The following is a 27,955-nucleotide window of genomic DNA, read 5'->3' as shown; positions in this document are numbered from 1 at the left end:
AAGTGTATGTTGTGTAGTAAGATATTAGTAGCCCATGTGCCTCTAATAATTTGGTCTATTTACCCCTCTTAATTTTGCCTACTGTTCTGACTTGGTGGTGCACATGTAGCCTATAACCTGTTTTAGGAAAATGTAATCATTGAATATTGTAAGAGCTTTCATTGTCTGCTTATTCCCCTTCTATTTATCCTACGGTTCTGACTTGGTGTACAGGGAGAACATTGTAAGAACGGCCCATGTTCTCAATTCTGTCGCTGTACATTTCAAAAGTGCTAAACAAATAGTTATATTGACTATGTCCGTCCTAGCTCGCTCATTAATGTCTTAATCGAAATTACGTATAGCCTCTTAACCGCTTGCGCCACCAAGATTTATATGCTAAAATCGCCACTCTCTGTAACATCACAGGGTAGGATTAAAAGTAAGAAAAACTGTGATTTTCAAAACATGTAATGAGTTTCTAGCCAGGGGGAGGGTATTTTCTTGCTCCCCACATCACCGCAGATCTCATAGTGTTTGAAAATGTGGTGTAGAAAATTAAAATGAGGTTGAAAAGTGGTTGAGTTGCCTTTTAAAACTGGATTACTAATTTCCCTCACAGATATTGTGCATCCTGTAAATCAAATAAAATACAATTTTATTGGTCACATGCACATAGTTAGCAGATGTTAACGCAGGTGTAGTGAAATGCTTGTGCTTCTAGTTCCAACAGTGCAGTAATATTTAAAAAGTAACCTAACAGTTCCCCAACAACTACCTAATACACTCAAATCTAAAGGGGTGAATGAGAATATGTACATTTAATTATAAGAATGAGCGATGGCCAAGCGGCATAGGCAAGGTGCAATAGATGGTAAAAAAAACAGTATATACAGTGCCTTGCGAAAGTATTCGGCCCCCTTGAACTTTGCGACCTTTTGCCACATTTCAGGCTTCAAACATAAAGATATAAAACTGTATTTTTTTGTGAAGAATCAACAACAAGTGGTACACAATCATGAAGTGGAATGACATTTATTGGATATTTCAAACTTTTTTAACAAATCAAAAACTGAAAAATTGGGCGTGCAAAATTATTCAGCCCCTTTACTTTCAGTGCAGCAAACTCTCTCCAGAAGTTCAGTGAGGATCTCTGAATGATCCAATGTTGACCTAAATGACTAATGATGATAAATACAATCCACCTGTGGGTAATCAAGTCTCCGTATAAATGCACCTGCACTGTGATAGTCTCAGAGGTCCGTTAAAAGCGCAGAGAGCATCATGAAGAACAAGGAACACACCAGGCAGGTCCGAGATACTGTTGTGAAGAAGTTTAAAGCCGGATTTGGATACAAAAAGATTTCCCAAGCTTTAAACATCCCAAGGAGCACTGTGCAAGCGATAATATTGAAATGGAAGGAGTATCAGACCACTGCAAATCTACCAAGACCTGGCCGTCCCTCTAAACGTTCAGCTCATACAAGGAGAAGACTGATCAAAGATGCAGCCAAGAGGCCCATGATCACTCTGGATGAACTGCAGAGATCTACAGCTGAGGTGGGAGACTCTGTCCATAGGACAACAATCAGTCGTATATTGCACAAATCTGGCCTTTATGGAAGAGTGGCAAGAAGAAAGCCATTTCTTAAAGATATCCATAAAAAGTGTTGTTTAAAGTTTGCCACAAGCCACCTGGGAGACACACCAAACATGTGGAAGAAGGTGCTCTGGTCAGATGAAACCAAAATTGAACTTTTTGGCAACAATGCAAAACGTTATTTTTGGCGTAAAAGCAACACAGCTCATCACCCTGACCACACCATCCCCACTGTCAAACATGGTGGTGGCAGCATCATGGTTTGGGCCTGCTTTTCTTCAGCAGGGATAGGGAAGATGGTTAAAATTGATGGGAAGATGGATGGAGCCAAATACAGGACCATTCTGGAAGAAAACCTGATGGAGTCTGCAAAAGACCTGAGACTGGGAGGGAGATTTGTCTTCCAACAAGACAATGATCCAAAACATAAAGCAAAATCTACAATGGAATGGTTCAAAAATAAACATATCCAGGTGTTAGAATGGCCAAGTCAAAGTCCAGACCTGAATCCAATCGAGAATCTGTGGAAAGAACTGAAAACTGCTGTTCACAAATGCTCTCCATCCAACCTCACTGAGCTCGAGCTGTTTTGCAAGGAGGAATGGGAAAAAATTTCAGTCTCTCGATGTGCAAAACTGATAGAGACATACCCCAAGCGACTTACAGCTGTAATCGCAGCAAAAGGTGGCGCTACAAAGTATTAACTTAAGGGGGCTGAATAATTTTGCACGCCCAATTTTTCAGTTTTTGATTTGTTAAAAAAGTTTGAAATATCCAATAAATGTCGTTCCACTTCATGATTGTGTCCCACATGTTGTTGATTCTTCACAAAAAAATACAATTTTATATATTTATGTTTGAAGCCTGAAATGTGGCAAAAGGTCGCAAAGTTCAAGGGGGCCGAATACTTTCGCAAGGCACTGTACATGTGATATGAGTAATGTAAGACATGTAAACATTATTAAAGTGGCATTATTTAAAGTGTCATTGTTTAAAGTGACAAGTGTTCCATTTATTAAAGTGGCCAGTGATTGGGTCTCAATGTAGGCAGCAGCCTCTCTGAGTTAGTGATTTCTGTTTAGCAGTCTGATGGCCTTGAGATAGAAGCTGCTTTTAAGTCTCTCGGTTCCAGCTTTGATGCACCTGTACTGACCTCGCCTTCTGGATGGTAGCGGTGTGAACAGGCAGTGGCTTGGGTGGTTGTTGCTCTTGATCTTTTTGGCATTCCTGTGACATCGGGTGCTGTAGGTGTCATGGAGGGCAGGTAGTTTGCCCCCGGTGATGCGTTGTGCAGACTGCACCACCCTCTGGAGAGCCTTGCGGTTGACGGCGGTGCAGTTGCCATACAAGGTTGTGATATAGCCCGACAGGATGCTCTCAATTGTGCATCTGTAAAAGTTTGTCAGGGTTTTGGGTGACAAGCCAAATTTCTTCAGCCTCCTGAGGTTGAAGAGGCTCTGTTGGGTGGACCATTTCAGTTTGTCTGTGATGTGTACGCCAAGGAACTTAAAACTTTCCACCTTCTCCACTGCTGTCCCTCCGATGTAGATAGGGGGGTGCTCCCTCTACTGTTTCCTGAAGTCCACGTTCATCCCCTTTGTTTTGTTTTGTTGACGTTGAGTGAGAGGCTGTTTTCCGGACACCACACTCCGAGTGCCCTCACCACCTCCCTGTAGGCTCTCATCGTTGTTGGTAATCAAGCCCACTACTGTTCTGCCGTCTGCAAACTTGATGATTGAGTTGGAGGCGTGCATGGCCACAGAGTCGTAAGTGAACAGGGAGTACAGGAGGAGGCTGAGCATGCAGCCTTGTTGGGCCCTAGTGTTGAGGGTCAGCGAAGTGGAGATGTTGTTTCCTACCTTCACCACCTGGGGGTCGGCCCGTCAGGAAGTCCAGGGCACATTTGCACAGGGCGGGGTTGAGACCCAGGGCCTCCAGCTTGATGATGAGCTTGGAGGGTACTATGGTGTTGAATGTTGAGCTGTAGTCGATGAACAGCATTCTTACATAGGTATTCCTTTTGTCCTGATAAGGTATGGCAGTGTGCAGTGTGATGGCGATTGCATCGTCTGTTGACCTGTTGGGGCGGTATGCAAACTGAAGTGGGTCTAGGTTGGCCGGTAAGGTGGAGGTGATATGATCCTTGACTAGTCTCTCAAAGCACTTAATGATGACAGTGGTGAGTGCTACGGGGCGGTAGTCATTTAGTTCAGTTATCTTTGCCTTCTTGAGTACAGGAACAATGGTGACCATCTTGAAGCATGTGGGGACAGCAGACTGGGATAGGGAGTGATTGAATATGTCCGTAAACACACCGTAAACACACAGCTAGGGATATCTTCTGGGCCAGCAGCCTTGCGGGAGTTTACACGGGCCGCTGTATTATCCTCAAAGCAGTATTATCAGAAGGTGTTTAGTTTGTCTGGAAGCGTGACGTCGGTGTCTGTGACGTGGCTGGTTTTATTTTTGTTGTCAGTAATTTCCTGTAGACCCTGTCACATACAGGACGTCTCGTGTCTGAGTCGTTAAATTGCAACTCCACTTTGTCCCTGTACCGGCATTTTGCTTGGTTTATAATCTAGAGAAGGGAATAATAACTACACTGTTTATATTCAGCCACATTCCCAGACTTCTTTCCATGGTTCAATGCAGTGGTTCGCGCTTTCAATTTTGCGTGAATGCCGCCATCCATCCACGGTTTCTGGTTAGGGTAGGTTTTAATATCCACAGTGGGTACAACACCTCCAATGCACTTCCTTATAAACTCACTCACCGAGTCAGCGTATAGATCGATGTTGTTCTCTAAGACTGATCGAAACATATCCCAGTCCGCATGATCAAAACAATCTTGATGCGTGGATTCCTGTTGCTCAGACCAGCGTTTAATGGTTCTTGTCACTGGTACATCCTGTTTCAGTTTCTGCCTATAAGACGGTAGGATCAAGATGGCGTCGTGGTCTGGTTTGCCGAAGGGAGGGTGGGGGAAGGAGGGAGGGCTTTGTATGCATCACGTAAATTAGAGGAGCAGTGATTCTTAGAAGGTATGACTAGATTATAGTATCTCTTGTGTGGCTCTGTTTGCTTCTCCTAGTGCAATGTTCTTAATTGCAAGTCCTGGGGACCTACAGTTTGTGTATGCTTTAGTTACAGCTCAGGGCCCAGTTTCACGATAGCGATGGAATTTAGGTTTAGGAGTGTTTTAACGATGCATCTTTCCTACAATGGCCGAAGATGTAACATGCGTTTCCCAAAGCACCACACAGAGATGACAGTTGCTAAGTGCATCGTTGGAGCATGTCTCGAAACTGATAGGATCGAAAGAAAGTCAGGGCTGATCTCAATTTAAATGTTACCTTAACATTAGCATTATTTCACAATACTGATTACGGATCAGTTCCTATTACCACCTACAGCTGCAAATATTGAGGGCGCTTATTCTAATGCTTACCTCATAAAATGCACTAAGTCACCATTAGGCTACACATTACACATCATTAAATATATTGAGACAAATTACAGACAGTAGCCTACAAGTAGGAAAATAGAACTCAATTGATTGAACATGAAATGTATTTCGATAGGACTGAAATAGGCCTATAGCCTACTGTATTTATATTTTAACACAGTCATCTCGGTTTTTACTTCATTCATGCTTGTTTGTATCAATTGCAAAGACATTGGCAACTTTATTTATAGTACATTTTGTTCTGAAGTTATCAGCTGTCACAGAGTGCTGGATAAACCATGTGATTCCATGATTAGCGGAGATCTTCTATGTATAAAGTGACGCGGGAGGGCAAAAAAGCATCTAACGATGCACTGTTCTATGAGTGGTCTGAGGCAGGCAGTAAATTTAAAGGGTTTTCAAGTGAAACATTAAAAGCAATGGTTTTTGGAGATTAAATGATGCTCTTGTGAAGTTTCTAACTATGAACTTAGCCTTAAAATGCTTTTGGGGTACTATTGCTGGGCTGGAACGTAAGCCTGCACACACAGCGGTTATAGTACAATGGATGGTCATTCCTGTAGCCAGTTGCATGCATCTATCTTCTTATCTTAATGATCAACCACATAGGTTGAAAAGATTATATCAGATAAGCAACGGTTGTGTGATACTCCTACCTCCTCCTACCCGGTTGTTGTCTAGTCATTCCCGTACACGCTAGGCTATGAACTACACAACAGCTTTGCTATCTATCTCTCCATCTAGACGAAACTCTGTTCTAGATAGATGCCTCCAATGATATGGTTTCCCCATGTGCTCTCTACCACTCAACCACTGCACAACATCACACAGATGAGTGAGAGGCTGACTGCATCCAACCACTGTCCTATTTTAGAACAGGCTGCATCTACCACCACCCACATAAGAGAACGAGAGCGAGAGATGGAGAGAGAGCTCTTACAGGTACTGTACAATACAGTACTTTCCTTTAGGGACTTCACCAACTTCCTGTATCTTTCCTGCTAGTCCTGCCACTTCCTGTGATGCCACCTTGTCACCCTGTGTGATTTGGTTCCTTGCGTCCCCTGTTGAGGTCTCTGTCAGAAGGTGTCGAGTTGTCATTCTGAGTCTGCTGCAGTGACTTGTTAGAGTCTTGCGTGTTGCTCAGGGCCTGTACGGCTTGGAAGCGTATCAGCACTTCTGTGACCCCATTTTGTCTGGAGAGAGGATGTGTGCATGTTATTTATCTGCTACCCATGAGACAACAAAACACAACAAATAAAATAAACATTTTATTTGGAGTGCAATAGAGATTGCCTCATCTGTGGATCTGTAGGGGTGGTATGCGAATTAGAGTGGATCTAGGGTGTCTGGGATGATGGTGTTGATGTGAGCCATGACCAGCCTTTCAAAGAATTTCAATGGCTATTTGAAGTGAGTGCTACGGGGCGTTAGTCATTTAGTCAAGTTTCCTTGGCTTCTTGGGCAAAGGGACTATGGTGGTCTGCTTGAAACATGTAGGTATTACAAACAGTGCCAGGGATAGGTTGAAAATGTCTGTGAAGACACTTGCCAGTTGGTCAGTGAATGATCTGAGTATGCGTCCTGGTATTCCGTCTGGCCCCCGGCCTTGTGAATGTTAACCTGTTTAAAGGTCTTACTCATATAGAGCAAAATCACACAGTAGTCCGGAACAGCTGATTCTCTCATGCATGGTTCAGTGTTGCTGGCCTCGAAGCAAGCATAGAAGGCATTTAGCTTGTCTGGTACAGTAGGCTAATGTCACTGTGCAGCTCGCGGCTGGGTTTCCCTTTTGTAATCCACGATAGTTTGCAAGCCCTGACACACCCGTTGATCGTCAGAGCCGAGGTGGTAGGATTGGATCTTAGTACTGTATTGACGCTTTGCCTGTTTGATGGTTCATCGGAGGTTATAGCGACCTTTCTTATAAGAATCCAGATTAGCCTGATTATCAACAATGACAAGACAGCCTACAGGCAGGAAGTTAGGGCCCTGGTGGAGTGGTGCAAGGAAAACAACATCTCCCTCAATAACAACAAAACAAAGGAGCTGATCGTGGACTTCAGGAGACAACAGATAGAGCACGACTCTATTCACATAGACGGGACCGCAGTGGAGAAGGTGAAAAGCTTCAAGTTCATCGGCGTACACATCACTGACAATCTGAAATGGTCCACCCACACAGACAGTATGGTGAAGAAGGCGCAACAGCACCTCTTCAACCTCAGGAGGCTGAAGAAATTTGGCTTGGCCCCTAAGACCCTCACAAACCTTTACAGATGTACAATTGAGAGCATCTTATAGGGCTGTATCACCACCTGGTATGGCAACTGCAGTGCCCAACGCATCACCAGGGGCAAGGTGCCTGCCCTCCAGGAAATCTACAGCACCCGATGTCACAGGAAGTCCAAAGATATCATCAAGGGCATCAACCACCCGAGCCAGGGCCTGTTCAGTATCTGGACCATTAGCATTTGTAGGTTCGATTACAGGCTCAAAATGGCCAGAAACAAAGAACTTTCTTCTGAAACTCGTCAGTCTATTCTTGTTCTGAGAAATGAAGGCTATTCCATGCGAGAAATTGCCAAGAAACTGAAAACCTCGTACAACCACTGTCACACCCTGATCCGTTTCACCTGTCCTTGTTATTGTATCCACCCCCTCCAGGTGTCGCTTGTTATCCCTGGTGTAGCTTGTTATCCAAATCAAATAAAATAAAATAAAATTTTATTTGTCACATACACATGGTTAGCAGATGTTAATGCGAGTGTAGCGAAATGCTTGTGCTTCTAGTTCCGACAATGTAGTAATAACGAACAAGTAATCTAACTAACAATTCCAAAAAACTACTGTCTTATACACAGTGTAAGGGGATAAAGAATATGTACATAAGGATATATGAATGAGTGATGGTACAGAGCAGCATGGGCAAGATACAGTAGATGATATCGGGTACAGTATATACATATGAGATGAGTATGTAAACCAAGTGGCATAGTTAAAGTGGCTAGTGATACATGTATTACATAAGGATGCAGTCGATGATATAGAGTACAGTATCTACGTATGCATATGAGATGAATAATGTAGGGTAAGTAACATTATATAAGGTAGCATTGTTTAAAGTGGCTAGTGATATATTTACATCATTTCCCATCAATTCCCATGATTAAAGTGGCTGGAGTAGAGTCAGTGTCATTGACAGTGTGTTGGCAGTAGCCACTCAATGTTAGTGGTGGCTGTTTAACAGTCTGATGGCCTTGAGATAGAAGCTGTTTTTCAGTCTCTCGGTCCCAGCTTTGATGCACCTGTACTGACCTCGCCTTCTGGATGACAGCGGGGTGAACAGGCAGTGGCTCGGGTGGTTGATGTCCTTGATGATCTTTATGGCCTTCCTTTAACACTGGGTGCTGTAGGTGTCCTGGAGGGCAGGTAGTTTGCCCCGGTGATGCCTTGTGCAGACCTCACTACCCTCTGGAGAGCCTTACGGTTGAGGGCGGTGCAGTTGCCATACCAGGCGGTGATACAGCCCGCCAGGATGCTCTCGATTGTGCATCTGTAGAAGTTTGTGAGTGCTTTTGGTGACAAGCCGAATTTCTTCAGCCTCCTGAGGTTGAAGAGGCGCTGCTGCGCCTTCCTCACGATGCTGTCTGTGTGAGTGGACCAATTCAGTTTGTCTGTGATGTGTATGCCGAGGAACTTAAAACTTGCTACCCTCTCCACTACTGTTCCATCGATGTGGATGGGGGTGTTCCCTCTGCTGTTTCCTGAAGTCCACAATCATCTCCTTAGTTTTGTTGACGTTGAGTGTGAGGTTATTTTCCTGACACCACACTCCGAGGGCCCTCACCTCCTCCCTGTAGGCCGTCTCGTCGTTGTTGGTAATCAAGCCTACCACTGTTGTGTCGTCCGCAAACTTGATGATTGAGTTGGAGGCGTGCGTGGCCACGCAGTCGTGGGTGAACAGGGAGTACAGGAGAGGGCTCAGAACGCACCCTTGTGGGGCCCCAGTGTTGAGGATCAGCGGGGAGGAGATGTTGTTGCCTACCCTCACCACCTGGGGGCGGCCCGTCAGGAAGTCCAGTACCCAGTTGCACAGGGCGGGGTCGAGACCCAGGGTCTCGAGCTTGATGACGAGCTTGGAGGGTACTATGGTGTTGAATGCCGAGCTGTAGTCGATGAACAGCATTCTCACATAGGTATTCCTCTTGTCCAGATGGGTTAGGGCAGTGTGCAGTGTGGTTGAGATTGCATCGTCTGTGGACCTATTTGGGCGGTAAGCAAATTGGAGTGGGTCAAGGGTGTCAGGTAGGGTGGAGGTGATATGGTCCTTGACTAGTCTCTCAAAGCACTTCATGATGACGGATGTGAGTGCTACAGGGCGGTAGTCATTTAGCTCAGTTACCTTAGCTTTCTTGGGAACAGGAACAATGGTGGCCCTCTTGAAGCATGTGGGAACAGCAGACTGGTATAGGGATTCGTTGAATATGTCCGTAAACACACCGGCCAGCTGGTCTGCGCATGCTCTGAGGGCGCGGCTGGGGATGCCGTCTGGGCCTGCAGCCTTGCGAGGGTTAACACGTTTAAATGTCTTACTCACTTCGGCTGCAGTGGAGAGACCGCATGTTTTCGTTGCAGGCCGTGTCAGTGGCACTGTATTGTCCTCAAAGCGGGCAAAAAAGTTATTTAGTCTGCCTGGGAGCAAGACATCCTGGTCCGTGACTGGGCTGGGTTTCTTCCTGTAGTCCGTGATTGACTGTAGACCCTGCCACATGCCTCTTGTGTCTGAGCCGTTGAATTGAGATTCTACTTTGTCTCTGTACTGGCGCTTAGCTTGTTTGATAGCCTTGCGGAGGGAATAGCTGCACTGTTTGTATTCAGTCATGTTACCAGACACCTTGCCCTGATTAAAAGCAGTGGTTCGCGCCTTCAGTTCCACGCGAATGCTGCCATCAATCCACGGTTTCTGGTTAGGGAATGTTTTAATCGTTGCTATGGGAACGACATCTTCAACGCACGTTCTAATGAACTCGCACACTGAATCAGCGTATTCGTCAATGTTGTTGTCTGACGCAATACGAAACATCTCCCAGTCCACGTGATGGAAGCAGTCTTGGAGTGTGGAGTCAGCTTGGTCGGTGTATATATCTCTGTGATTCCTGTCTCTCTGTGCCAGTTCATAGTGTATGTTCCAAGTCAACCAGTGTGTTTTTCCAGTGCCTTTTTCTATTCTATTTTCCTGGTTTTGACCCTTGCCTGTTTTCTGGACTCTGTACCCACCTGCCTAACCATTCTGCCTGCCCTGACCTCGAGCCTGCCTGCCACACTGTACCTCCTGGACTCTGAACTTTTGCCTGTCCACGACCATTCTCTTACCTACACCTTTTGGATGTAATAAATATCAAAGACTCAAACCATCTGCCTCCCGTGTCTGCATCTGGGTCTCGCCTTGTGCCCTTATAACCACGTCTCTGAGAAACATAGGATATTACAGTTTTTCAGGTCCCTTTGATATGATATTCTTGAACAACGCTCATTCAGTTTGTTTTCCAGTAACTGCACATTTGCCAACAGCACGGAGGTCAACGGCGTCTATTTGTTTTATGACATAGTCTCGGCAGGATGCCATTTCACCTGCCTCTATTTTTTTGCCGCTACTTCCTCTTTCAAGTCCCGGGCATTAGGGCCTGGTCTGTAGTAAGCAGAACATCCAGAGCTGCCAACTTGTTGAAGTAGAAATTCTCATCCAAATTTAGGTTAGTGATTGCTGTCTGAAGTCCAGAAGCTGTATTCGGTTATAGGAAATGATGGCAGAGACATTGTGTACAAAAAAACGTTAAGATCAGCTTAAAGAAAACACAAAATAGCGGAATTGGTCAGGAGCCTGTAAGATGGCTGCTATCCACTTAGAGAAGTCAGGAAAGGAAAGAGATATTTGTGACCTGTTCTCAGCTATTGATTGACCAGTGTAAGCCACAGATAAACAGGTTTTAAATCCATATAATTGATATAAAATGCAATAGTTCAAAAATATGTTTTACAATTGTTTTTGGGGTCAGGTGACGTGTTCCCCTGTGGTTCTTAGATATTACTTAGTCCACACTGGTACGTTTAGTGGAGGGAGAAGAAGCAACTTCAGAGATTCCTGGATGTTTAGAAACCCCCATGTAGCTTAACCCTGGGCCTGACGTCCATATTTCCTCTGACGGTGGTGTCATAGATTGTCGCACTGTGTTGACATAAGTAGAAAGTCCTAGAAGGTCTGAGCCACATAAAACACAGGCAAGCCTTTCTGGAGTACCTGAACTGTCACTCCAAGATCTCTCGCTTTCCATTACTTGATGTATCGCAAACTGAATATCAAACCAAATTTTTTCTTGTAACTGATTCAAACCAATGTGTCTGGCCTGAACTCAGTCCTTTGTTGTGACCAAAGGGGAACTAGTTATGTCCGGGCCCACTATTTGGGACACACTGTGTTAGGGTTCAGCTCTGTACAGTGAAATGAATCATCCAAAATGCATCTAGATATTATCTAGCATGAATATTTGGGAATCTACCCTTGCCGTTTTGTAAATGCCAATTGATACCAAAATATAACTACATTGTCTTGATATCATGTTGAACACGATCCGGGAGTGCAAAACCATGATAAAGCAATGTGAAATGGAAGGATGGAAACTCACTGTGCTGTCCTTCTGAATCTCTGCTTTTGGTTACATAGTGATCGGCAAGACAATCCAGGTCAGGGGCTGGTTTTATTATGTTCTGAGTGTTGACGCGTGGGAGTATCAAGAGCGAGGATTCATATGGTGTCTATGATTGCATAGTTGTATTATTACTGTGATACAATTTTAACTTTGCTATTTTCCCAGGACAGTGAACATTGAGTCCTCAAAAATATTCTGATATCATATTGCAGACAGACATACATCATCATTTGAAGCTCAAGACCAAATTAATTTCCCCCTGGTGGGATAATAAAGTTGATCTGATCTCCAAAAAGTCAGACTCAAATGGCTCGACAATGGCTGTTTAAACTGGCATACTGTTGCTGTGACATAGATATCTTCATACCTATCAGAGCTAATCATGACTAACTCTGGCCCATAACCATACAGCTTGCCACATCCGGCTGGTTGGCTAATGTCAGGATATAATTATTTGGCAAACATTTTGTTGAGCCCTACATAAGTGATTTCTAGGCATAGACTAGAAATCACTGGGCACTTTAAGGAATGGAACACGAGTCACTTTAATAATGTTTACATATCTGGCATTAGTCACATGTATATACTGTATTCTATACTATTCTACTGTATCTTAGTCACTTAATAATGTTTCCATATCTTGCATTAATCATACATGTATATACTGAACTGTACTCTATACTATTCTACAGTAATGTTTACATATCTGGGATTATTCATCTCATGTGTGTACTATTCCACTATATCTCATTCACTTAATAATGTTACATATCTGGCATTACTCATCACATATGTATATACTGTTTTCTATACTATTCTACTGTATCTGTCTGTTCCCCTCTGATAGTGCTCGTTCATATGTATATAGTCTTAATTCATTCCTACTTTGTGTATTGTGTGTATTGGGTATATGTTGTGTAATTTGTTAGATATTACTTGTTAGATACTACTGCACTGTCGGACCTAGAAGCAAAAGCATTTCGCTACACCCGCAATAACATCTGCTAATCACGTGTATGTGACTAATAAAATCAACTGCATTTTTATTTGTCACGTGTCAAATACAACAGTTACCGTGAAATGTTTACTTACAAGCCCTAGCAAGGTAGCAATGTAGCATTTTTAAAAAGTAAATATGGAAATTTGCTGAATAAATAAAGGAAAAATAGTAACACAATAAAATAACGAGGCTTAATACAAGGGGTAACTGTATCGAGTCAATGTGCAGGGGTACGGGCTAGTCGAGGTAATTCGTACTGTACATGTTACAATACCTCAATCAAAAGTTTGGACACACCTGCTCATTCAAGGGTTTTTATTTATTTGTACTATTTTCTGTAGAATAATAGTGAAGACATCACAACTATAAAAAAAAACACATGGAATATTTTAAGCAAAACTGTGTTAAACAAATCAAAATATATTTGAGATTCTTCAAAGTAGCAACCATTTGCCTTGCCAGCTTTGCACACTCTTGACATTCTCTTAACCAGCTTCATGAGGTAGTCACCTGGAATGCATTTCAATTAACAGGTGTACCTTCTTAAAAGTTAATTTGTTGAATTTATTTTCTTCGTAATTCGTTCTTATACCAAATAGGGCTACATAAGATAGCCCTATTTGGTAGAAGACCAAGTCCATATTATGGCAAGAACAGCTCAAATAATATTTTTTTATTTTAAATTTTACCTTTATTTTACTAGGCAAGTCAGTTAAGAACAAATTCTGGGTTAACTGCCTGTTCAGGGGCAGAACGACAGATTTGTACCTTGTCAGCTCGGGGATTTGAACTTGCAACCTTTCGGTTACTAGTCCAACGCTCTAACCACTAGGCTACCCTGCCGCAAAGAGAAACGACAGTCCATCATTACTTTAAGACAGGATGGTCAGTCAATCCGGAAGATTTCAAGAATTTTGAAAGTTTCTTCAAGTGCAGTCGCAAAAACCATCCAGCGCTATGATGAAACTGATAGGAAATAACATCTCCACTTCGCTGACCCTCAACACTGGGGCCTCACAAGGTGCGTGTTCAGCCCCCGCCTGTACTCCATGCACGCCTCAATCATCAAGTTTGCAGACAACACAACAGTAGTGGGCTTGATTACCAACAACGAATAGAGACAGCCTACAGGGAGGAGGTGAGGACACTCAGAGTGTGGTGTCAGGAAAACAACCTCTGCTCAACATCAACAAAACAAAGCAGATAATCGTGGACTTCAGGAAACAGCAGAGGGAGCACCCCCCTATCCACATCGAAGGGACAGCAGTGGAGAAGGTGGAAGGTGTTTTTTTAATGTTAAAGCTCCTCGGCGAACACATCACAGACAAACTGAAATGGTCCACTCACACAGACAGTATGGTGAAGAAGGCGCAACAGCGTCTTCAACTTCAGGAGGCTGAAGAAATTTGTCTTGTCACACAAAACCCTGACGAAATTTTACAGATGCACAATTGAGAGCATCCTGTCAGGTTGGTATGGCAACTGCGCCGCCCTCAAACACAAGGCTCTCCAGAGGGTGGTGCGGTCTGCACAACGCATCACCGGGAGTCAAACTACCTGCCCTCTATGACACCTACAGCACCCGATGTCACAGGAAACCCAAAAAGATCATCAAGGACATCAACCCCCCCAAGCCACTGCCTGTTTACACCGTTACCATCCAGAAGGCGAGGTCAATACAGGTGCATCAAAGCTAGGACCAGGAGACTGAAAAACAGCTTCAAGGCCATCAGACTGTTAAACAGCAATTAAAAACTCATTTGAGGCTGCTGCCTACATTGAGACCAAATCACTGGCCAATTGAATAAATGGGTCACTTGTCACTTTATACAATGCGCTCTAAATAATGCCACTTTAATAATGTTTACCTATCTTACATTACTCATATCATATGTACAGTTGAAGTCGGAAGTTTACATACAGTTTTTCACAATTCCTGACGTTTAATCCTAGTAAAAATTCCCTGTCTTAGGTCAGTTAGGAACACCACATTATTTTAAGAATGTGAAATGTCAGAATAATAGTGGAGAGAATCATTTATTTTAACTTTTATTTCTTTCATCACATTCCCAGTGGGTCATAAGTTTACATGCACTCAATTAGTATTTGGTAGCATTGCCTTTAAATTGTTAACTTGGGTCAAAGCTTTCGGGTAGCCTTCCAAAAGCTTCCCACAATAAGTTGGGTGAATTTTGGCCCATTCCTCCTGACAGAGCTGGTGTAACTGAGTCAGGTTTGTAGGCCTCTTTGCTCGCACGTGCTTTTTGAGTTCTGCCAACAAATTTTCTATAGGATTGAGGTCAGGGCTTTGTGATTGCCACTCCATTATCTTGACGTTGTCCTTAAGCCATTTTGCCGCGACTTTGGAAGTATGCTTGGGTTCACTGTCCATTTGGAAGACCCATTTGCGACCAAGCTTTAACTTCCTGACTGATGTCTTGGGATGTTGCTTCAATATATCCACATAATTTTCGTATCTCTTGATACCATCTATTTTGTGAAGTGTACCAGTCCCTCCTGCAGCAATGCACCCCCACAACATGATTCTGCTACCCCCGTGCCTCACGGTTGTGATGGTGTTCTTCGGCTTGCAAGCCGCCCCCTTTTTCCTCCAAACATAACGATGGTCATTACTGCCAAACAGTTCTATTTTTGTCATTATGGCCAAACAGACCAGAGGACATTTCTCCAAAAAGTATCATCTTTTATGGCGGTTTTGGAACAGGGGTTTCTTCCTTGCTGAGCGGCCTTTCAGGTTATATCGATATAGGACTCGTTTTACTGTGGATATAAATACTTTTGTACCTGTTTCCTCCAGCATCTTCACAAGGTCCTTTGCTGTTGTTCTGGGATTGATTAGCATTTTTCGCACCAAAGTACTTTCATCTCTCGGAGACCGAAGACGTCTCCTTTCCTGAGCGGTATGATGGCTGCTTGGTCCCATGGTGTTTATACTTGCATACTATTGTTTGTACAGATGAACGTGGTACCTTCAGGCGTTTGTAAATTGCTCCCAAGGATGAACCAGACTTGTGGAGGTCTACAATTTTTTTCTGAGGTCTGGGCTGATTTCTTTTATGTTTTCCCATGAAGTCATTCAAAGAGACACTGAGAATTAAGGTAGGCTTTGAATACATCCACAGGTACACCTCCATTTAACTAAAATGATGTCAATTAGCCTATCAGAAGGCATGACATATTTTTCTGTTTAAAGGCACAGTCAACTTAGTGTAGGTAAACTTCTGACTCACTGGAATTGTGATTAAGTGAAAAAATCTGTATGTAAACAATTGTTGGAAAAATGACTTGTCATGCACAAAGTAGATGTCCTAACCAACTTGCCAAAACTGTAGTTTGTAAACAAGAAATTTGTGGATTGGTTAAAAAACAAGTTTGAATGACTCCAACCTAAGTGTATGTAAACTTCCGACTTCAATTGTACATACTGTATTTTATACCATCTATTGCACCTTGACTATGCCGCTCGGCCATCGCTCATCCATATACTTACATATTCTCATTGACCCCTTTTAGATTTGTGTGTATTAGGTAGTTGTTAGATATTACTGCACTGTCTATCATGACACTAGGCGAGACCCAAATGCAGACACAGGAGGCAGATGGTTGGAGTTCAATAAATCCAAAAGGAATAGACAAGAGAATGGTCGTGGACAGGCAAAAGGTCAAAACCAGTTCAGAGTCCAGGAGGTACAAAGTGGCAGGCAGGCTCGAGGTCAGGGCAGGCAGAATGGTTAGGCAGGTGGGTACAGTACAGAAAACAGTACAGAAAACAGGCAAGGGTCAAAACCGGGAGGACTAGTAAAATGAGAAATGCAAAGCAGGAAAACATGGGAAAAAACGCAGGTAGGCTTGGACATACAAGACGAACTGGCACTGAGAGACAGGAAACACAGAGATAATACACTGGGGATAACAAGCAACACCTGCATGGGGTGGAGATAATAACAAAGACAGGTGAAACAGATCAGGGTGTGACACTGTCGGAACTAGAAGCACAAGCATTTCGCTTCACTCGCATTAACATCTGCTAACCATGTGTATGTGACAAATTAAATTTGATTTGATGAGTCCAAATTTGAGATTTTTGGTTCCAACCGCCGTGTCTTTGTGAGACGAGGAGTAGGTGAACGGATGATCTCCGCATGTGTGGTTCCCACCGTGAAACATGGAGGAGGAGGTGTGATGGTGTGGGGGTGCTTTGCTTGTAAACACTGTTAGTGATTTATTTAGAATTCAAGGCCCACTTAACCAGCATAGCTACCACAGCATTCTGCAGTGATACACCATTCCATCTGGTTTACAATTAGTCCCACTATCATTTGTTTCTCAACTCCTTCTAGACTGTTGGAAAAGCATTCCAGGTGAAGCTGGTTGAGAGAATGCCAAGAGGGTGCAAAGCTGTCATCAAAGCAAAGGGTGGCTACTTTGAAGAATCTCAAATATATTTTTATTTTAACACTTTTTTGGTAACTAATGATTCCATCTGTGTAATTTCATAGTTTTGATGTCTTCACTATTATTCTACAATGTGGAAAATAGTTTTTTTTTTTTTATAAAAAAAATGTGAATGAGTAGGTATCCAATCTTTTGACTGGTAATATACATGTAGGTAAGGGTAAAGTGACTGTCCATAGATAATAAACAGAGCGTGTGTGTGTGTGTGTGTGTGTGTGTGTGTGTGTGTGTGTGTGTGTGTGTGTGTGTGTGTGTGTGTGTGTGTGTGTGTGTGTGTGTGTGTGTGTGTGTGTGTGTGTGTGTGTGTGTGTTAGAGTCCAGTGAGTGTACATCGAGCCTGTGCAATGATAGTGATAAAAATGATAATACTTGGCGTTAATTAATTGTTGTCATTAACTAAGTCCTCAACTGATATTAGCCTTTTGCCACTGACTTTGTCATGGAACAAAGTTATCTGGCCCAAATATGCACCACACAATGGACTTGAAATTCCCAAAATAAGACAATAACTTTTCCATATAAGTCATCAGTAACTATGTGCACTACTTTTCATGCTGTGTGGTTACTTAGTGCTTACTAAGCACAGGATGAAAATCAATCGCAGCATCGCAGGAAGTGAACCAAGTGACGAATTCACACGGTCACTAGGCCACTACAGTATAAAACTAACAGCATCACCTCAGACAACCAGACCAGGACCACAACACAGCAACAGAACAACCAGACCACAGTACAACACAGCAGCATCATGGTATCTACTTTAAGCTTCCAGTTTTTGACGGTAAGTGATGACTTTAGTTTCTTCAAGATATTACTGGATTTTGCCACTGTTGTCTGTATCAGCTGGGGAAGACATTAAAATGTGTGCTGTTTAAAAAGTAAGAGTCCCAATGAAACCTGGGGTAAAGATCCATTTCAGAGGTGGTACCAGGCTACTAACAGTCCCTCGGTTCCTCAGGTGCTGTGTATGAAGGTTGTTTTGGTGATGATGATGGGGGCAGAGGCGGCCCCCCGTGCCCATCCAGAGAAGACAGAGAGCCACACACGGACCACACTGCAGACACACAAGAAGCCTGCAGAGTCAGAGTCTTCAGGTCCCGACACAGTAATTCTCCCCCTGCACCTAGACCCAAATGACTTGGTTCCTTTCCATTCCATCAGACCTATTTGCAACCATTCAATCTCCCCATGGACTTACAAGTAAGAACCAACATGTAGCTTACACATACACAATGCAAATGTCACAATACAAGGGGACATCGATACCAACACCAAGACACACACACACAAGTTTTGTTCTTCTATCCTCGCGGGGACCTCAAATGTATTTGCATTCAAAATCCTATTTTCCTTACCCCTGACATTAACCTTAAACCGAACCATTAACCCCTTACCCTAACCATAATTCTAAACCTAACCCTTAAAAGCTTAAAATAGCCTTTGTCCTCATGGGGAGGTCGGACATTTTTCTTGTACCGTTCATACCTTTAAGATGCTTGCTTTGAAAGTATGAGAAATGATCAACTGTGCTCTGTTGAATACATCTCTAATACCGTCCTCTCTCTCCAGCACTACCTATGATGATAGACGCTTTCCCCCCATCATCTCGGAGGTCAGGTGCTCTCTGAAGGGATGTCTGAACATCAAGGGTAAGGAGGACAGGAACCTGAAGTCCAAACCCATCTTCTACCAGATCCTGGTCCTGAGGAAGGTGATGGGAAGTGGGAAGAAATGCCACTACCGGCTGGAGTCAAAGGTCATCTCGGTGGGCTGCACCTGTGTCAGGCCTACCATCGAACAGTAATGATATTAGAGTGACGAGGTCCAGCCTGGTGGCACAGCTGGTTGGGCCATGGTGCTGGCAATATCAATGTTGAAGGCTCAATCCCTACATGCGTAGAATGTATTGAAAGTATATGTGTGTTGGTTTTATGTAGCTTTGGCTGTGTCATTAAAAGATTGATTTGAATAATCAAATATGGATATATTTTCTATTGAGCTTTAAATCACACAATTGATTATGTATTGTTTATTTTGGGGTTATTTCATGTATTGGATAATATTTTCATTTGATTTAAATAAAGAAATTCACAATCAATTCAAAACAACTCTTTTTATTCCTTTGTGTCATCTAAAATGGAGCACAATTTCTGTACAATAACAAACAACCACATCATACCCTGACCTCCGTTGATCTCAGTAGAGTTACAATGATGTTGGCTCAGACAGACTCAAGTTTATAAACCAAACACATTAATGAAATTTGAGTTAAAACCTTGCCTGAAGGTGTGAGCTCAAAGCACAATGTGTGATATCAAAGTGGTTTTACTGAAGTATAAACACTCTGGCTCATGCTCATACTTACACTCACACACATGCCCCCACTTCCCCCGGCCCTCCAACCACAAACTCCACACACACACCAATGGCACTGTCGGCACATTAGTGAGAATCCTGAGCCGAACTCTGTTTCAGCTCAATCTTTTTTGTTGTACTGGTCAGATCCTAAAACATTCCTCTTCAGTCGTTGACTTGACCACCTCTCACGTGTCATCATTAAAATCTCATAGTCTCAGAGTATTTTCTCCAAACAACTGAACCCAGAAGGCTACAGGCTGGCGAATGGCCTCCCAAAATGGCTTCCAAAATAAGTTCAGCTTGTGTTGTGATCAGGCCGTCATGACACCTACAACACAGAGTTCAGAGATAGGGCAGTTAGCTAAGACACAAGCGTGCGCACACACCTGACTAGTGCACATGTAAGTAAGCATACAAACAACAAGGATCTCTTATACTGACTTTTACTTTTTTAATTGATATTGAGTGACATATCACATACATCTGTAAGTAGTACATATACGTGCAACACAGTCCATTCTACGACTAATCACAAAAAAATACAAAGAAACTAGCAGTACAGATGTAGGATCTTAGTTTGCCACAACAGGAAAATAATCCTGCAGCAACAGGAAATGTGATTATAATTCATGTGATTATAATGCATAGAGATTTTGTGGGGGTTGATACATTTTTCATTAGGGCAAATCAAGTCTGAGATTTCAAAGTGGAAATTACAAAATTTAGTAGCCTTTTAAAACTCAAATACATCTCAAGTTTGCATTTCTGCATGTTTTAGCTTGCGTAATACATTACTAGGAGTTTTAGTTAACTAAAACATCAACCTCTAAGAAAGATGTCAGAGGCAATAACTTATTTTTCTGCTCCTAGTACTGTATTATGCAAGTCAGCTGAGTTAATTCATATATTTATTCCATACCATGCCAATATCTTTCACTACTGCAGAGAGAGAATATTCTCCTTAAAAACCCTTATTTTAATGTAAATTCTCAGCAACAAAAGAGTGATCAAATTAAGATCCTACATCTGTACAACATATCAACACTAGACTACTCACCTATTTATGTACATAAACTGACATGCCAAAAAGTGGTGAAAAGTAAGATCCAGTATGATGTGTAGAATGCTTTAAATTTAAGTATGTGTGTCAGTGATTTTATTGACCAGAATATATTTCCATTTCTTGCAAATAATTATGTATTAATTGTATTTTATTTTCATTTTATTTAGCCAGGATAGTCCACCAAGTTGGAATTTCCACTGTTTTCCAGGGAGTCCTGGGTTCATGGTCTATTATAAATGCCAAGCCTACAAAATGTGCCAATATCCACTCAGTGTGGTTTATAAATTGTGCATAACGCTGTTATACTCCGCTACACTCAAGGGCACTACAAAACTACAACTTGATTTTCTGTCTCTCCACCATTGCTCTGAGGAAACCACCTCTGCCTGCTCTGAAAATAACCAACTTCCATTTTTTGCTTTTGTTGACTTATAAGCACAAAAAGATTGTATGCACACCTCCTATTCCATCACTGTGAATTCTCATTTGTCAAACAAATCCCATTTCCATTTTAAGAAACTGTCTTTTTTTGTTGTATTTTCTCTTCTCTCCTTTTCTCAATCAACAAAACAGAGGCCCCACGCTCTCTCTCCATCTCTCTCTCTACCCGCTCTCCTCCTTGTGCTCTCTGTTTTTCCTCACCTCCACAGCGTGCTTGTCCTGAAAGAGAAACACAGAAACCACCCTTTAGATTTCCTGTCCGTTTCATATCAGGGAAGAAAATATTGGTCAAAAGTAATGATGATCTATGGATGTTTAGTCAGTAGAGTGTATCTCAATTACATGTGTATGTCTTGATTGTTTCTCAAACCAGCTACATTAGATAGGGACAATAATAGTTTCAATTTTGTTACACAGTATTCATTTTGAACATTAATATCACAAAAAAGAACATATCTCAACTAACTAGAACTATTCTGCCATAATATAGATAATATCGATGACAGATTAAAAAAAAGGGAGCTAGAGTCAGGGTTGGAGTCGATTCCACTTAAATTCACTTCCTGTATTGAGTGAATTGAAATAGACCCCAACCCTGCCTAGGGTATCAGCTGAGTGTAACTCTACCTTCTCCTGCAGGCGTTCCAGCATGGCGGCCAGGTGTGCCTCCCGTTTCTCCTTGTTGTGCTCCATGCGCAGCTCCAGCCGCTCCTTGGCCAGCCGGATGAAGCTGTTGTGTTCCTCCAGGGCCTTCTGGGCCACCTCGCGCTCATGTTCCCGCTTTTCTGCCAAGTGCTTCAGCAGCTCAGCCTCCTGGCACTAAGAGGGGATAGAGGGGTGGAAGAGAGAGGGGTGAATGGATAAACAGAGTGGGCAGAGAGCCCCACCACAATCCCTATCCCTTCGATAAAACAAAGCAGTCCCAATTAACACTTCAAGAACTTCCATCTCTACCCCAACAAACTGGGAACAGACAATTCTGACCAACATTCTGTGAGCATTCCACCATACCAATCTAGAAACAGTCAATGCTGTCTTTCTTTCCTTTCTGACCCCTCACCTTTCTCCTCTCCTCTGCGGCGTCCAGCTTCCTCTGGATCTCCTCCAGGGAGGGCTCCCTGCGTGGGGGTGTGATGGCGAGGGTGTTCGGACCCCCGTCGAATGAGGGTGGCTTCAGGATGACCTCGAAGGCCTGGCCGGACCTTCTCTTGTTCAGCTCAATCACCTCCATATCCCTGATGATGCACAGGTTCAGGTCCACCACACCTGCAGAGGGCAGGCAGAGATGAAGCAAAGTGTGAGATTGTATAAAGGAAGAACCCAAAGGAAATTGGGGTGTGGGGGGGGTGTAGCTGCCATTTTTAGCGGCCTCAAAAAACAATATTATATTTATCTGATTACTAGCTCATTGACTGAAATGGCTTATAGGATGTGCTGTGGGAATGGTAGGTTGATGATTGTGTTAGAATTGTGTAAAACCGTTTACCTTCTTTCTTGGTGGGCTTTTCTTTGGGTTCATGTAGGATGCAGGAACAGAAGATGGACGCTAGAGGGAGCTCCCGCATCTTGTCTCTGTATGCTGCAGGGGAGAGAATATTAAGTGAGATCAGCATTAGTCTCTCTATATCTCTCTCACTCACACACGAGCACACACACACACACACACACACACACAGTACCTGCAAGAGTCATTCTGCCTCTTGTTTTTCTTCTAAAGACACTGTGGTGAATCAGATATTTCTGAAAGGCGAGACAAAGAAAATTGCTTTATCATCAGATCCTGAAATCTGCAAACACATGTTAAATCCCTGTATTGCTACAGAATCACACTACCATTACAATAAAACTGTCCCATCGTGAGCTACTGTGAAGCCTTCATTCAAACCCACTCATCAAGAGCACTTGAGGCCCTGCGCTTGTCACGAAACGAGAGCGGGAGGGGTGTGAAAGAGATAGGGGGGTGGAGGGAGAATGGGGGAGAGTACCATCTGTATTCTACCGCAGAAGTGACCTAACCATTCTCAAGCCCTCTGTCTCTCCTCGTGATAATCAGATGGACAGATCACACTCATTATCAGAGCATGGTACTGTATTGTTATGATAAAAAAAGTCTGGGCCTACCTAGCTTGCTCACATAACATACCGGCCTTATTGTCTACAGCAAAAAGAAGAGAGTGATGGAAGGAGAGAAAAATACATCTATTGAATTCTTGATAATAACTTAAATATTTCCATTTATGTTGGCTCCTGCTCTTCAAGCAATCACTGTGACTCACTTGTGGTACATTCATTTCACCACAAAAACAACAAAAGAATCCACACACAGAGAATCTGAATATTTTCTCTCGCTCTCTATTTGTTTTTTCTCCTCTTTCTCTCCATCCACTCTCTTTATCACTGCCAAGCTGATACAAAGCTACCTCGCAACAGTAGCTAGGCCACTAGGTCACACAATACATTCCCCCCTACATACCCAGGAAGAGTAGCAGCTGATTTCGATCCTAATAAAATAGGATTTCAGTCACGACTAGCTGTAGGACTACTGTTCCATATTGAACATTGCTGTTGTTGAGCCTGCCTACTGTGAGCATTGACTGAGAAGTAAATCCTTGAAATCAACATGCTTTTCTGACTTACACTGCCTTCCAAACCAAAGGACCCCACACTATCTTACACACAGGAGTGAACATGCACACACACGCTGAGATCACTCTCCACTGCAGACTCACAATCTCCTCATTGCATAACAACATGCATAAAGTCATCTCAGTCATCTTGTACTGATCATCAATGTCAGCTTTCTCACATTAAACTGCTTTGTCAACAAGTTAAGCACTTTTTAATAAATGCATAATAAGCCATGCACGCTTCATAAACTGCATTTATGTGAATTAAAGCCACTTTACAAAAGAATCTAGGACAGACAGTTTCTTGTAAGCGTCACTGCATTTCAGTGTATGATCTCCAACTATGGTTACTCTGTTCAGCCAAACACTGAGCACACACATCTACAGCAGAGGTGATGTAAACTCCCTGTGTATCTCGGGGGATGTCATAGTCAGTGTTGCACAGAATATCCATCATCTGACTGCAGCAGAGAGGCATCTCATACATACACTCAGATAGCTAAAGCCTTTTCAAATATGACACAGCCCAATATTTAGTGAACAACAGACAGACTTAAATCAGCTAAATATACAAGAAAAGAGCTTTGGAAATTAATTTAACATTGTTGAAATTAATATAATAGGACAATTATCCTGGATGCAGAATGCAACCTGCCATACTTTTTTGTTGTTTCGGTAGTTTTGATGGACTCACCCTGTGCTGAGCAATGCTGATGGTACTCTCCTATGTCTTTATCTTGGTTTTTTCCTTCCCTCTTTCTCTACTGTTTGGGCTGTGCTCTCAGCAGCATCAGCACCACAACCAGCTATTGCTGCATGACATCACCTCCTAGCCATACCATTGGCCCAGAGGAATCCAGGCCACTGATTGGCTGGAGAGCTGGTGGAGAGGAGCAAACAGGGGTAACGTGGAGGAGGAATAGGCAGGGGTTAAGGGGATGTTCTTTAACCCTTTGCTGAGTGGAGGAAAGCTGTGAGAGAAACAAGATAGAGGTATTTATACAACACATGAATTAGGGTAATTACTATTTTAGCACTTTGGTAGAGAGTCTGATGGAGGGCACTGACTGACACGTATCAGTGATTTTGCATGAGCGTTGCATGTACTTTTTCCTTTGCAGCGCATAAGGACTTGACTTGGACTGAAATAGGTGCCAGTACTAATTTTGGGTGCCGGTACTGTTTATACTGTGCAGGAGATCCACAATACTTTTGAGCAACAGGAGATTAAGCAGGAGAACATTTGAGGTGAAGGTATCCAGCTCCAGTGAGCTCCTGCCCAAGTCAAGCAATGCAACGCATACAATGCACTCTGTACAAAAAGTTATTTGCAAAATCAGAATCAGAATAATGTTGAATAAAGAGCTGGCTGTGGCTGGTTTGAGTCAGTCAGGTTCTAGCAGTAAATGTCAGATCTATTACTGTCAGCACAGATGGATCTATGTCTCATCATCTTCAGTCCCAGAGATATTGATGTCTAGGCTACACTCACCTTGCCAACAGTCCTGTCTGGATCAGCTACCACACACACACGCTCATGTGTGCACGCACAAACACACGGTGTCTGGATCAGCTGCGGCCTGTCAAATGCTATTTAAAACAGTCCATCTGTTCTTCTGGTTCTCCTCCAAGTGTCTCAGTTTTAATGGTATTTAAATAAAGTTGAGATGTAAATTGACTTTTTAAATAGTGATCAATATACACTGAGTGTAACAAACATTATGAACACCTACTCTTTCCATGATACAGACTGACCAGGTGAATCCAGGTGAAAGCTATGATCCCTTACTGATGTCACCTGTTAAATCCCCTTCAATCAGTGTAGATGAAGGGGAGGAGACAGGTTAAAGCCTGGATTTTTAAGCCTTGAGACAATTGAGACATGGACTGTGTGTGTGTGCCATTTAGTGTGTGAATGGGCAATACAAAATATTTAAGTGCCTTTGAACAGGGGTATGATAGTAGGTGCCAGGCACACTAGTTTGAGTGTTTCAAGAACTGCTGCTGGGTTTTTCCATACTAAACATTTTCCCATCTGTATCAAGAATGGTTCACCACCCAAAGGAAATTGAGCCTACTTGACACAACTGTGGAAACCATTGGAGTAAACATGGGCCAGCATCCCTATGGAATGTTTTCGACATCTTGTAGAGTCCATGAGGCTGTTCTGACGGCAAAAGTGGGTGCAACTCAATATGAGGAAGGTGTTCTGTTTTGTACACTCAGTGTAATTTGCTTTCATTGAAGTAATTTTATTGGTTCCATAATATAATGAAAAACACTAGAGAACATGCAGGGTGTGCAGGTTTTTATTCCAGCCCAGCACTAACACACCTGCCTCACTATCAATGAGATGTGTTAGTTAGTGCTGGGCTGGAACAAAAGTCTGCAGACCCTGCAGCACTGTGGGACCAGGACTTTCCAGCCCTGTACTGACAGTGTGAGACACCACGACGCTAGATCCCATTCAAAACTACATGTTCCATGCTGCCATGCTTGGAAGCGGTGTGTGGAACAGATAGGGTTGCACATTTCTAGGAACTTTCAATAAATATTTTTGGGGGATTGGAGGATTCCCAGAATCAAGAGGAAATAAGCAGGCAATCTGGAATCCTCCAACCAGGATTTCTGGAAAACCAGGGAATTTATTGAAAGTTCTTGGAATATTGCAATCCTAGGAACAGAACACTAAGTGCTCTAAGAACATCCCAGTCATGTCAGGAACACAGATTCCCAGCATGACCATGTCATCACTCAGGGTTCACAGCACACACAAGGAGAGACTAGCTGGAGAGAAAACAAATAAAGGCAGGGTATGAGAGATAAGAGGGAGAATTTGATACAATAGGATGAAAGTAACCTGAGCCATCCACCAATTTAATTATCTAAACATTAAAACCTACATTTCTGTGTGAAGACTAACAAGCATCAATAGCAGGCAACATTAATATTGATGATTGTGCCCTCAAGGTGAGAAGTCGGCTGCATCCGAATGATGTCATAATACATGAGTGTTGTAAGGCAGGGGTGGACGGCAGGGACTGCAGAGTGCAGTGATTCTGGAGGCAAATGAAACAAACCCATTAACACAGCACGCAGTAGAGAGAGGTGGTTTTATCATCTCAAGGTGCATTGTAATTAGACACAGAGTGTTGGGGGTGCAATGAAGGGAGGGTGCCGACACACACGGTGTCCTCATCTGCTATCCTGCTAGCACCAGCCCAGATGATGTCATGCAGCTTCATGCCAGCAGGAGAGTCGTGTGCAGAGGGGAGAATGTGAGAGACAGAGAGAGAGGAGGGGATGAGAGTGGATGCTGATGAGAGAATGCGCCTGTGTGGGTTATGAGCAGAGGAGAGAGATACAGTGCATTTCAAAGGATGCGGAGAGAAAGAAAGAAAGAGAAGGGCGTAAGAGAGTGGGAGCGGTCATGTGCGGAAGAACAGAGCCACAGAATTGGAGGCAGGAAAGAGATCGATGGCGAGAATGGATGGATGATATTGTTTGTATTACACATCTCCATTGTCTGCAGAAGTGACAGAGCAAACCCATCCACATTTATTCAGTGTAAAACAATGACATAAACATTCCTAGAAGGGGGAGAGGGGGATGGGAAGAGGAGAGGAGGCTAGGGTAGATGATGATGTGTTGCAAGGAAAGCCTAATCATCACCAGTAACGCTCCAATTATGTCATTTCCAGCCAATCACAGATGCTTCTTCTTGTCTTTGCAGATGCAGTGCATGTATCTGACCCCTCATCCACATAGATCACATAATGACACAGCAAACAATGAGGACAATGTCACAAGGAAAGATAAGCATTATTTCACTTAAACGTAATATTCATAAATACCAGACATCAGATGATGCAACAACAGTCATGTTAGCATGGGGTGGAGTGGAGACCCACATGGTTTAACAGTAAATCTATATAAGGGTTGTGAGGGGAGAAGGGGGACAGAGGTTTTCAGTGCTATAACGTGTTTGTAAGGGGGTGGCACAAAGGTGACATAGGTTTACGATAAAGATATTCATTTAGCTTGGTATGGTGGGATGGTCTCTTGTTTGTGTGAAGGGGTGGGGAGTTCTGCAGTAAATCTATAAGTGCTGTTTGGGGAGTTGGTGTGGGGGGCTTGTCGGTCTGCAGCCAGCCTCTGTGTAGTGGGATGATGAACTCACTGCTTCAGTCCCGTGTTGTTGACCACTCACCCATACCAAATTAGACTGTAATTAG

At 43.0% G+C, this 27,955-nt stretch overlaps 2 protein-coding genes across 4 annotated transcripts; one reads left to right on the top strand and one right to left on the bottom strand.

Moving 5' to 3' along the window:
• Window positions 1-17,926: 17,926 nt before the first annotated feature.
• On the top strand, window positions 17,927-19,333 carry LOC112257168 (interleukin-17F-like). Its single transcript, XM_024430724.2, has 3 exons — window positions 17,927-18,012; window positions 18,190-18,431; window positions 18,801-19,333. Exons 1-3 carry the CDS (start codon window positions 17,980-17,982, stop codon window positions 19,033-19,035), a joined length of 510 nt encoding a protein of 169 aa, XP_024286492.1. The 5' UTR covers window positions 17,927-17,979; the 3' UTR covers window positions 19,036-19,333.
• LOC112256788 (stathmin-4) lies at window positions 19,330-25,483 on the bottom strand. Of its 3 annotated transcripts, XM_024430288.2 has the most exons (8): window positions 25,213-25,483; window positions 24,415-24,691; window positions 22,773-22,833; window positions 22,580-22,672; window positions 22,154-22,359; window positions 21,721-21,912; window positions 21,295-21,312; window positions 19,330-19,917 (listed from the first exon to the last, which is right to left on the bottom strand). In XM_024430288.2, exons 3-8 carry the CDS (start codon window positions 22,783-22,785, stop codon window positions 19,909-19,911), a joined length of 531 nt encoding a protein of 176 aa, XP_024286056.1. In that variant the 5' UTR covers window positions 22,786-22,833; window positions 24,415-24,691; window positions 25,213-25,483; the 3' UTR covers window positions 19,330-19,908. The 3 variants fall into 3 exon arrangements, with proteins under 3 accessions (XP_024286056.1, XP_024286054.1, XP_024286055.1); XM_024430286.2 differs by lacking the exon at window positions 19,330-19,917 and having other exon boundaries at window positions 20,027-21,312; XM_024430287.2 differs by lacking the exon at window positions 19,330-19,917 and having other exon boundaries at window positions 20,027-21,312; window positions 24,415-25,483.
• Window positions 25,484-27,955: the final 2,472 nt, after the last annotated feature.

This window comes from Oncorhynchus tshawytscha, linkage group LG08 (assembly GCF_018296145.1).
Source record: "Oncorhynchus tshawytscha isolate Ot180627B linkage group LG08, Otsh_v2.0, whole genome shotgun sequence".
In the NCBI taxonomy this organism is placed as follows: Eukaryota; Metazoa; Chordata; class Actinopteri; order Salmoniformes; family Salmonidae; genus Oncorhynchus; species Oncorhynchus tshawytscha.
The sequence above is the reverse complement of the archived record's forward strand: the minus strand, read 5'-3'. Positions and strand labels throughout refer to the sequence as shown.

Bases quoted from the DNA above. Each gene is read 5' to 3' on its own strand.
- LOC112257168 (XM_024430724.2), top strand. From the start codon at position 17,980: ATGGTATCTACTTTAAGCTTCCAGTTTTTGACG. The intron at 18,013-18,189 runs GTAAGTGATGAC...TCGGTTCCTCAG, and splicing joins TAAGCTTCCAGTTTTTGACG to GTGCTGTGTATGAAGGTTGT. The intron at 18,432-18,800 runs GTAAGAACCAAC...CTCTCTCTCCAG, and splicing joins ATCTCCCCATGGACTTACAA to CACTACCTATGATGATAGAC.
- LOC112256788 (XM_024430287.2), bottom strand. The intron at 21,913-22,153 runs GTGAGGGGTCAG...ATCCCCTCTTAG, and splicing joins CCGCAGAGGAGAGGAGAAAG to TGCCAGGAGGCTGAGCTGCT. The intron at 21,313-21,720 runs GTAGAGTTACAC...TTTCTCTTTCAG, and splicing joins TGGAACGCCTGCAGGAGAAG to GACAAGCACGCTGTGGAGGT.